At 34.1% G+C, this 12109-nt stretch overlaps 1 protein-coding gene across 1 annotated transcript in view; it reads left to right on the top strand.

The window, feature by feature from the left end:
• The window catches only part of LOC133181484 (uncharacterized), a 129950-nt gene extending 122760 nt beyond the window's left edge, over positions 1-7190 (top strand). The window contains exon 54 of the mRNA XM_061315976.1: positions 6738-7190. Coding sequence (XP_061171960.1) covers positions 6738-7027 — 290 coding nt within the window. The 3' untranslated portion in view covers positions 7028-7190. The remainder of the gene's footprint in view (positions 1-6737) is intronic.
• The last annotated feature ends 4919 nt before the right edge of the window (positions 7191-12109 follow it).

Here is a 12109-nt window from a genome sequence, read left to right as displayed (position 1 = left end):
ATAAGTCTGTCGCAACTTCTCGGGCCTTTCCAACTAACGGAAAAAAACTTCGAACGTATTACGTAGACCCCCCCCTTCCCAAACTTTGAAATAAATGACTATAAAAGATCTGAGGGAAGATATTTTATCTGTTGAGTATTGAGTTTAACTTTATTGAATTTAAAGATATTACCTAAAATATACTAATTAGCTAGAGGGGACTTTCAACTCCGTCTATCCTTAATAAATAGGAAGCGACTTCATCTTGTATAAAATTTTAACATCCGGTAATGTTAAAACATTCGGGGTTGTTTTTCCGACCTCTGACGGAAACGCCCGAGATGATGCGATTGCGGAATCAGGATTTTTAAACATCTTTATTGGCCAGTTTCGCTTATTTTGCACTCCGGGGTTTTTGAAAAAAAAATGTGTTGATCGACATCCGAATGAAATGGTAATTAAATAGAGTGCCAAATATATCATGGGCGAAAATTTGTTTTATAAAAAGTGGTTCTTACAAATATATCTTTATAAGGAGATAACCCTAAATAGCTAAAAATTTATTGGTTTTGTCTATAGCAAATGTTAATTTAGTTCTTAGCTGACATTAACTTACGTGTATAAATAAATATAAAAGCCATGTAATTGTAACCAAATATTCCGAAGCAATCATTCATATTTATAGGACTGATAGTTGATTAAATTTCCTCTCATCAGTAAACGTATATCCCCCCCCCCCGGAAATAGATAAAATGCTTCCCTTCAGGGGCGAAGTTTTCAATCATTTTTTTTTGGGGGGGGGGCGTCAAAACGTCGATCGTAAAAAAAATTGACTATATAAAAATAATTGCAATTTTTGATCAGTACCCCATCTCTCATGCCAAAGGCTGAGTAAGATTTTCTGCTCATACATAATTTGTTTGTTCTCTGACTTCGTTGTTGGCTTTCTCGGTATAAGCATAATCGACGTTGTCGCTGTAAACCTGGTACTTGTAATTTTTTTTCTCATTCTTATCTTTTCAAGAATCACTGGGTCAATATCAATCAAACGTTGTTGATCAAATGAATGACCACATTCTCTTCCAACAGAAGATAATTAAGAAATACAAGTAGTAAAAATTGGAAAGGTCATTTGAAAAAATTATTCTCTAGAAACCTGTGGGCCGGAATGAAAAAACATACTTATATCCCTGAAATAGTGAAGATTTAATTTTTTTCAAATCAGAATGGGTGTTCAAAATTTAACATAGGAATTTATATCCCCCGCAAACGAAGCGTCTGGACCGGGGGGAGGGGAATTAGGAATCATATTGTCCGTCTGTCTGTCTGCTTGTCTAGCTGCCCGTCCGTCCCTCCATGTTTGCCCAGGCTATGACTTTTTGGATTAACGGGAAGCTCATACTTGGTACAAAGATTGCCAATGATCCTAGGGTGTGTCATGGTCTTGATCCAAGGTCATTCCAGCAAATTCAAGGTCAGTGGAGAAAGAATAAATGTTTTGTCCGAGCCATTTATTTGTAATTGTGAATCACTGGAAGCTCATACTTGATACAGAAATTGCTTGTGACAAAAAGGTTTGCTTCGACTTTGACAAAGAAAATTGTATTATTACGATCTAGGCTGTAATTTTTTATGTTCGCACTTGGTACAAAGATTGCTTATGGTCCGCCGGTTTTAGATGACTTAAAATAAGGTTATTTCAGCAAATTCAGGGTCACTGGCAGAAAAAGTTGTAAAATGCCTGTCTGGGATATGAATTTCTAAGGGGGAATAACTAGAACCTCTTTCTTAAAACAGAGGTTGTTTGAGATTGAGGGTTTGTCTTGACACCGACCCAAGGTTATTCCGTCAAGTTCAAGGATACTGACAGAAAAAAATTTTCTATTTCATGCTATGATTTAGTAATAGAAAATCACTAGAAGCTCTTACTTGAAACAGAGATTGCTTATGAACGGAGGCTGTGTCATGACCTTGATCAAAGGTCTTTCTGGCAAGTTCAAGGTGACTTCCAGAGAAAAAAAAAAAAAACATGTCCAGGCATTATTCTATTATTGCTTTTTTTTCCTACCGATTTTGTGCACGCGAGTTCTCGAAAACGGGTTGTTTGATTTTCAGGAAACTTTCAGGTCTGGTAGAAAATAAAAAAAATCTAGATATATTTTTTATTTTGATGACGTCACTTCCGGTCCGGAGATTTCTGCGATTAGGTGATTTTTAGAGGGTCACTTTGTCCGCTCGTTTTCTAAAAAAAAAAAAACACTTAAAATAGGAACTTGATATTTTCAACAATGATGGAGCAATTTTCATAAATATGTATTAGATAGTTCATTTTTCCCGGAAGTGCCACACTTTGACGCTTGGTATGCTCCGAAAATAGTCTTATTGAGAATATCAAAATTTTTAGCATTTTTTCAAGAATATCTCTTTACTTGTAAATATTTTGTTAAAACATATAGAACAAAAGTTGTGCAGAATGGCAAGCTGTTTCATTTGATATCAACAATTATGGGCTGACCCCTAAAATAAGGGATCTACAGGGGCTGAAATTTTTTTTCTCAATATCTCCAAAACTATTGAGAATTTGTGATACATCAAAGAAGCAAAATTGTTCAAAATAACAAGTAGAAGTGAATAAGATTGTCGAAAGTCGTCAAATAACGTCACTTCCGGCCAAAACGGAAGTAGTCAGAAATGCATATTTTTGCCGTTTTCGACATGTTATTAGTTAATTTATGTAACCGAAAGCATCCAACCAAATTTATCATCCCTCAAGATCACTTCCGGTCAAACCGGAAGTAGCCAGAAATAGCTTATTTTGCAGGTTTTGATGCAAAATTGTAATTTTAAAGTTACTGAAGACGTCTAAACTCATTCCTTTCTCTTGTTGACGTCACTTCCGGTCAAAACAGGACGGAAGACCTACTCGTTGCTTTGCAACGAGCTTTGCTCTAGTTATTATTATTATTCTTATTATTATTTTTTTGACTTTCTAATTTTGTGCACGCGATTTCTCAGAGACTATTGGGTGGATTGGGATGAAATTTGCTAGGAAAACGTGTGGTAGGCTGAAGTTATTTTATCTGGGAGCAAATTCCAAAAATCACACCCGATGCCAAGTTATGGACCATTTCCTGATTTTAAAATGAAATTTTGTCCAGGGATAATCTTAAGAACGGCTAAAGATATCAATGTCAAACTTTCAGGGATAATAGATCGTGATAAAGACTTGCCGGGAAGCTAATTTTTGTACGTCGTCGGCACTTCCTGTCGCTACAGGAAGTGGCTTTCAGAAATTGATTTTTTCAACTTTTTTGTTTTTAAATATTTTTCTGCGATATTAGTAGGGATATTAGAGCGTCTTATCGGATTACTAAATATATAATTTGTTTTAATGTTGATTTAAACATACTCTAGAAATTCGCATTTTTCGTTTTAAGTCACTTTCTAATTTTGTGCACGCGATTTCTCGAAGACTCTTATGTGGATTTACATGAAATTTTCAGGAATGGTGTGTTGTAAAATAAACTTGATCTATCTGAGTAAAAATTTGGAAATTCACTTCCGGTGCCAAGTTACAGACCATTTTCTGATTTCAAAATGACATTTTGTCCGTGGATAATCTCAAGAACGACAAGAGATATCAATGTCAAACTTTCAGGGATTATAGTTCGTGATAGGTACTAGCCGGGTCGCTACTTTTCGTTCGTCGCCGGCACTTCCGGTTGCTTACGGAAGTGATCAAAGAAATCGTAAAATTTGAACTTTCCTTTTTAAAATCAATACAATTACATCACATTATTGCATCTCTTTTGTAGTTTCGAAATATGTTAGTCCCAGCGGAAACAAAAACGTCCACTTCCGGTTACAAGAGAAAAACTACGTAATTTGAGTATTTTTCTTCCCCATTAATATCTTTTGTAGTTATTAATGTCTTTTCTAGTATTTGAATTGAATTTTAAAAATGTTATTCAGATTGCAAATGTCTAGAGTAATGTCAAATATCTTTGTAAAATTCACTTCCGGTCGCGTGAATTTCTGTCCTCAAAATGAGAAGTTGTGTAACCAAGATCTCGGAAACGGTAAGAGATTAAGTCACCAAACTTATATGAGCAACAGACCATAAGATGTGGGCAAAACCATTTGGGTTCAGAGTGTCAGCCGTTACTTCCGGTCGTCACAGGAACTGATCAAAGAAATAAAATATTTTAACTTTTCTTTCTTAAATTAAAACTTGCATCACTGTATTGCATCTCTTTCACTGTTTTGAAATATGTTAGATTCCACCGGAAATATAAACGTCAACTTCCGGTTTTAGGAGATAAACTACGTTATTTTTATATTTAACTTCCTCATAAATATTGCTTATCGATAAAGTACTTGAGATAATTTTATGTATGTTGTAGATACTGCAAATGTCTAGAGAAAAGTGAGAGTTTTTATAAAATTCACTTCCGGTCACGTGTTTACCTGTCCTCAAAATTAGAATTTGGTCTTACAATACTGCTCGGCAACAGTAAACGACTGAAGACTAAAACTTTCAGGACTGATAGTCAGTCATCAGTTTATTTGAATCGTGAGAAAATTTTTTTGCATCGCAGTTACTTCCGGTCGTGACAGGAAGTGATGCAAAAAAGGGAATGTTTAATGGTTAGCACGTTGGATTTTTAGGCTGACTACCAGGGTTAAATCTCCAGAGTGTCTGAATTTCTTTTATCACTTTTTCAGCTTGAGTTTTCTTTTTTTCAAAATCGGACGGAAGACCTCTCATTGCTCGCAATGAGTTTCTAGTTATTATTATTCTTATTGTTATTTTTTTGACTTTCTAATTTTGTGCACGCGATTTCTCAGAGACTATGGAGTGGATTGGGATGAAATTTGCAGGGAAAACGTGTCGTAGGCTGAAGTTATTTTATCCGGGAGCATATTTCAAAAATCACACCCGGTGCCAAGTTATGGACCATTTCCTGATTTTAAAATGAAATTTTGTCCAGGGATAATCTCATGAACGGCTAAAGATATCAATGTCAAACTTTCAGGAATAATAGATCGTGATAAAGACTTGCCGGGAAGCTTATTTTTGTACGCCGTCGGCACTTCCTGTCGATACAGGAAGTGGCTATCAAAAATCGATTTTTTCAATTTTTTTGTTTTTAAATATTTTTCTGCGATATTAGTAGGGATAATAAAGTGTCTTATCGGATTACTAAATATATAATTTGTTTTATTGTTGATTCAAACATACTCTAGGAATTCGCTTTTTTCGTTTTAAGTCACTTTCTAATTTTGTGCACGCGATTTCTCGAAGACTATTGAATGGATTTACATGAAATTTTCAGGAATAGTGTGTTGTAAAATGAACTTGATCTATCTGAGAGAAAATTTGGAAATTTACTTCCGGTGCCAAGTTGCAGACCATTTTCTGATTTCAAAATGACATTTTGTCCGCGGATAATCTCAAGAACAAGAGATATCAATGTCAAACTTTCAGGGATAATAGCTCGTGATAGATACTAGCCGGGTCGCTCCTTTTTGTTCGTCGTCGGCACTTCCGGTCGCTTACGGAAGTGATCAAAGAAATCGTAAAATTTCAACTTTTCTTTTTTAAATCAATACTTACATCACATTATTGCATCTCTTTTGTAGTTTCGAAATATGTTAGTCCCACCTGAAACAAAAACGTCAACTTCCGGTTATAAGAGAAAAACTACATAATTGGAGTATTATTCTTTCCCATTAATATCTTCTGTAGTTATTAATGTCTTTTGTAGCATTTGAAATGAATTCTAAATGTGTTATTTAGACTGCAAATGTCTAGAGTAACGTCAAGTATCTTAAGCTTTGTAAAATTCACTTCCGGTCGCATGTTTTTCTGTCCTCAAAATGAGAAGTTGTCTGAGCAAGATCTCGGAAACGGTAAGAGATTAAGACACCAAACATATATGAGCAACAGACCTTAAGATGTAGGCAAAACCATTTGGGTTCAGAGCGTCAGCCGTCACTTCCGGTCGTCACAGGAAGTGATCAAAGAAATCAAAATTTTAATTTTTCTTTTTTAAATTAAAAATTGCATCACTTTATTGCATCTCTTTCACTGTTTTGAAATATGTTAGATTCCACCGAAATCAAAAACGTCAACTTCCGGTTTTACTACGTTATTTTTATATTTAACTTTCTCATAAATATTGCTTATCGATAAAGTACTTGAAATAATTATATGCATGTTGTAGATACTGCAAATGTCTAGAGAAAAGTCAGAGATTTTTCTAAAATTCACTTCCGGTCCTTGTCTACCTGTCCTCAAAATTAGAATCTGTTCTCAAGATACGGCTCGGCAACAGTAAACGACTGAAATCTAAAACTTTCAGGACTGATAGAAGGTCATCACTTTATTTGAATCGTGAGAAAATCTTGTATCGCCGTTACTTCCGGTCGTGACAGGAAGTGATGCAAAAAAGCGAATTGTTAATGATTAGCACGTTGGATTTTCACGTTGACGACCAGGGTTAAATCTCCAGAGTGTCTGAATTTCTTTTTTCACTTTTTCAGCTTGAATTTTCGTTTTGTTTTCAAAATCGGACGGAAGACCTCTCATTGCTCGCAATGAGTTTCTAGTTTTTTTTTTCTTTTTGTTTGGCAATTGATTTTTATTTTGACAGTGAATTGAATAGTAAGTTTGAGGGATGACTAGTGATTAGTATTTAGTCAACAATATACTACTTGTATTCTTGCTCAGATTTTATCAGCTGTAATTATTTTAGCCAATGGAAAACTTTTGGTTAACTGGCATGCCGGAAATAAAGAGTTCACAGTCATATGGAAGGACGTTTTCTCTTCTCCCCACCCGATGTATTTCGAGGTATCTGCGGGCACCGTGGAAGGAGGAAGCGACATTCTACAGTGGCAGGAGACCACATCCACTAATGTCACATTTGGTCTACCTCCCTCAATCACCAGTTGGTCTGGTCTTCATGCACATATCTTTGTTAGGGCTGTTAGTGCCAGTGGAGTATATGACGACATCAAAGGATATATTCAACTTCCAAAATAACTTATCACAGTCCTTTTTTAACTCTGTCATACCATTTTTTTTTGGTCAATGTAAATAGAATTATTTTTAAAATAAATTGGAAGACTAGAGATATACCTAGTACTCTGAAAATTTTACTTCAATATGCGTTAAAGCAAAAGAATTGTGCTTATGATGTTTCAGAGGAGCGTCTTAATGAAAAATGTTTTCAATGATTTCTTCCGTCCATCATGTTTTATAATAAAAGTTTGAAGTGACGTTCATCTTAGTCTTTTTTATTCAAGGATGAAAGAAGAAATAAACATTTCCAAATGCATGATTTTTTTTCCACATGCATTAATTTGATCGAAAAGTGTTTTCTTTGAATCTGGCTCATTGTACCTCTGGGAAAATTCGTTAAATGATCCTAGAGCATGATTATTTGTCTAATCACTGTAAAGGATGACTGCACTTAAGGACATGCGGAATTTGCGACAAAATAAACTTTCAAAACAAATATTTTTCTTTTCATTGCAAGAATGGTAAACATCCAATCTACAACTTTATGTAATTACTTTTAATAAAAGTGTGTATTTACGAAGTTTGAATCTGTTTTCAAAGGCAGGGGTCATCACAATTTCTTGAATCTCCGTTCGATAATGAGGACGCCCCTTTTTTTACTGACTTCATACATAGTCAGCGCATGTTTGTCTATCGTTCTACGTTTAATAGAAGTTGTATATTTGCATAAATAATTATGTGTCAAAAGGAGATTAATAGACAAACATGCGCTCATTGTTATGCCCCGGGATCGAAAGATCCCGGGGGTATATTGTTTTTGTCCTGTTTGTCTGTTTATCTGTCTGTCTGTTGTCAACATTAACCTTGCCCATAACTTTTGATTGTTTAGAGCTATGACTTTCATATTTCACATGTGTATTCCTTGTGACAAGACCTTTCTTTGGGTACCACCATATTTGACCTTTTGACCTTGACCTTGGAGTTTGACCCACTTTTGCAAAATTTTATGAGACTTTAACCTTGGCCATAACTTCTGAACAGTTGGTGCTTGGGGTTTAAAACTTCACATGTGTATTCTTTGTGACAAGGCCTTCCTTTGGATACCAATAACTTTGACCTTTTGACCTTGACCTTGGTCTTTGACCTACTTTTGAAAAAATTTAACCTTGGCCTTAACTTTCGAATGGTTGGAGCTAGGGCTTCCATACTTCACATATGTAATCCTTGTGACAAGACCTTCCTTTGAATACCAACCACTTTGACCTTTTGACCTTGACCTAGGAGTGTGACCTACTTTTGAAAAACTTTAACCTTGGCTATAACTTTTGAATGGTTGATGCTAGGGCTTTCATACTTCACATATGTAATCCTTGTGACAAGACCTTCCTTTGGATACCAACCACTTTGACCATTTGACCTTGTCTTAGGAGTTCGACCTACTTTTGAAAAACTTTAACCTTGGCCATAACTTTTGAATGGTTGGTGCTAGGGCTTTCATACTTCACATATGTAATCCTTGTGACAAGATCTTCCTTTGGATACTAACCACTTTGACCTTGACCTTGACGTTTGACTTTTATTTCAAAATTTTAACCTTCGACATAACTTTTGAACAGTTGTATCTTGGTCTTTCAAATTTCACAGGTGTATTCCTCGAGACAAGATCTTTCTTTGGGTATCAACATTTTTTATCTTTTGGCCTGGCTTTTGACTTGCATTTGAGAAACTTTAACCTTCACCATAAGCTGCCATACGGGGGCACCAGTGTTTCACAAACACATCTTGTTAAAAAGAGAAAAAACTTCTTCTTCTTACATTTGTTCTCTGTGTTGTAACCAAGGGTTGTGACATGTTGAATATTATAATTCACCACGTGATTTCTTACCTCAGGTAACTTTGTGAATACTAAATTCTGTCACTTGACTTGTAAGGTACCATGTTTTGTGCTAACTTGGACACTGTTCGAACACGTTAAGTCATCTGGTATTGATATAAAATCTGCTTTAATTACAATGACGTTCTCATATTGTTAATTTCGTTTTGAAATCTATGTAGGCGTCTTATAAGATTCAACTTATTGGACAGGTACATGTAACATTGAAATAAAAACAAAGGGCGATGTAGATAAATGAACAACACTGAAAAAGTTTATATAAATCTAACAATTTAATAATACGAGCAATGTAGGGAATTAGCAGCGAAAATTATAACCGGACCACTGTGCGATGGCCCTGCGTTACGTTAGGAAAATGTATATGGACACTAAATGTTTCACAGAATAATCCTATTGAAATTGGCATGAATAATCCGCGGTGAACTGATTATCTCTCTCAGAAAATGTTGAAGAAGAATCCGTGGCACCGATCTTAAATTCTTAAATTCACCGTACATTGCTATTCATTTCACATTGACATTCACAGAATCTTCACAGGGGACGCAAAAGAAGAATCAGAATTACTAGAATTTAGTGTTTCCTTACACACATCCTTGGGCTTTTTTTAAAACTATTTGTCTAGATTTGAAAATGCAGGTATTTCATCCTGAATTTATAAAAAGAAAAGTTAACATTTTTCACAAGAAAAGTTTATTTTTGTGTCCCCAGTAACAACATAACGTTTAATATATACACGTGCTTGTTGGCATGAGAGTGCCATAAGGAGTGCAATATTGTTTGAATACTGCATAACAACTTTTCATTATAATTTACAACATTTTAACAAATGGCACACTGCTTTCCCATATCAAATTCCATTTTGCAAAAGAAATACAAAAGAATTTAGATTTAACATTTAGGTACATGTAAATGTCAAAAATCTATTATAAAATATGAATTAAAAAATAGTACGTGATTGAAATTCACAGATATCACAGTCATGATAAATTGATTGAAAGCATTTATGTTTGGAAATATACATTCAGCCCACGCTCACAGGGACTGGACCTACATCTGAAAAGAAGTGGAAAGGTAAAATGTTTCTGTGCCTTTTGTGGGAAAAAATCGACATTGTAAGAATGTTTTGTATTCCTTTGCTATGTATTATATCTGATTGATAGGAACGGCAAAAAAAAAATAATAATAATAATAATAATAAAAAAAAACAATAATTAATCTGAAGGGTCAAATTACCAGAGGCCTGTTCAACAGAGAGATCGTTCGCGAGCGCTCGCCAAAATTCTTTATCCCTTCAACAGAAATGTTCGTGAGCGCTCGCTCTGTTGAACAAGCCTCAGGTTGTGCTCCTGACATAGTGATCTAAAATTATATCCTATCTAGTTCTCAGTGTTTAATTGTTACCTTTTATGTAAGATCAATGTAATCAAATCACATAGAAATTCTCCATTTTATAGTGAAACAAACAATTGTTTTAAAGAACAATACATCAAAAATCAATCAAATTGAAAAAAATGATTAAATAACCCGAATGAATTGATTTAGGATAATGCATCACAATGTATATGCATTATCAGATCTAAAATAATACAAGAATGAACACATCATATTGACAAAGACTTGTAGAAAAGATTTAAGACTTGTCTGGGTGATTCAATTGATTCTAAATATGCATAGATAATCAAAAGAAAATGCCAGATGGCCACAATGTTCACCTGAGAAACTAATAAAACAAATATAACAGTGTTTCCCTAGTAACGGTGAAAGGTCTGAGAAATAAATCAGAATTAATTAATAACTAATTGTAGATTTGCTGTCCTTGCAAAAATCTTTAAAACAATTTTTTGATATAAATTATCTTGCTAAAAATTGTTACCCTGTTTTTACCCTATTATTATTATTTAAATTATTAAATGAAAGTCCAGTTTCACTATATTTGAGAAGATCCTGTATAGTTTTTTTGTCTATTGTTAACAAATATTTAAACCAGAACAATGTATTTGCCCCATTTTGACTCACAGTAAACAGGGAAGCTGTGTGTACATTATTACATACATATGAATATGCATGATCTCACAATATAAAGAAGTTTTTTTTTGTCGTTTATGTTAAATGTTTCTTTGTTAAGAGGTCCAAATTTATGAACAACAAAAAATTTAATTAACACACTTTGGTAAGAAAAGCACATAGCCCCATAGAGCTAAAAAACAAACATCAGCATCAACAATACAAAAGATTCAGACAGAATAGAAACTTGTGTACATCTAAACATACAAATGCACAAATGACAACTTCTTTTTACATATCAAAAAATACATACATGATTATAGTCTGTCCCTCAAGAGCACTTTCACCACATTTAAATGATATCAAATAAATTTTGACTTGTTTTCAAAGAAAAATAGCATTAAACAATTAATTTTTATTATTTTCAATCCAATTTTACCCATATTGGATACATACAACTTGAAACAAACGTGTGACACTGTCAGTTTTTTAAAGTCTATTGAACGATCTAGGTTTACTTTGTGCTTAAAATGACCCTGTAGATATACCAATTTATGAACCAACACTCTATGTTCCATTTAAAACATCAAGATAAAGTAGAGACTCAGTGCTTTCATTTCTTATTAAAATGTTTCCTCTGAAAGTCCAGGTATTGGAAAACAGGCTTTGTGAAATTGCATTGTTCTTGAATTTAAAGAAAACAGGTTTATTTGAGTACTTTTAGCGAAGAATAACAATATGAGCACACTTCTTGATCCAAAAATCAAAACATGTTTTGTAATCTTCAGAAACAGTTTAAAAAATTGCATATTTTAGATCAGAGGTTGCGCTCTTTAAGAAATATTGAAAAATAGCCTAAAAGATTGGCTGTTTTTGTTGAATTTTTTAGGATATGGTGAAAATGACACAATTCATGTCATAATGCATTAAGTAGCCAGAAAATTACATCATCTTCAATAGATACACAGTCACCAAGGGTCTAAATGATATTTAATACATTTTCAGCTAAAACTGTTTCACTTTTTTACAGGGCCAAAAGGCCCTAAGTGAACCTTGTTCTTTACTGGCCATTTCTGTCAAGCTTGTGAGAGATTTATTTGTCATTATTTCCAGAGATTATCCGAGTGTGACGTATAAACTGACTCTGAACATGTACAACATCATTATGTTATGGACAGTTGGCAATAGAAAAAAAAAACAAGTAA

Source organism: Saccostrea echinata, unplaced genomic scaffold (genome assembly GCF_033153115.1).
Source record: "Saccostrea echinata isolate AGI-Se365-2 ecotype Australia unplaced genomic scaffold, CSIRO_AGI_Sech_v1 ptg000009l, whole genome shotgun sequence".
Classification (NCBI taxonomy): domain Eukaryota; kingdom Metazoa; phylum Mollusca; class Bivalvia; order Ostreida; family Ostreidae; genus Saccostrea; species Saccostrea echinata.
The sequence above is the reverse complement of the archived record's forward strand: the minus strand, read 5'-3'. Positions and strand labels throughout refer to the sequence as shown.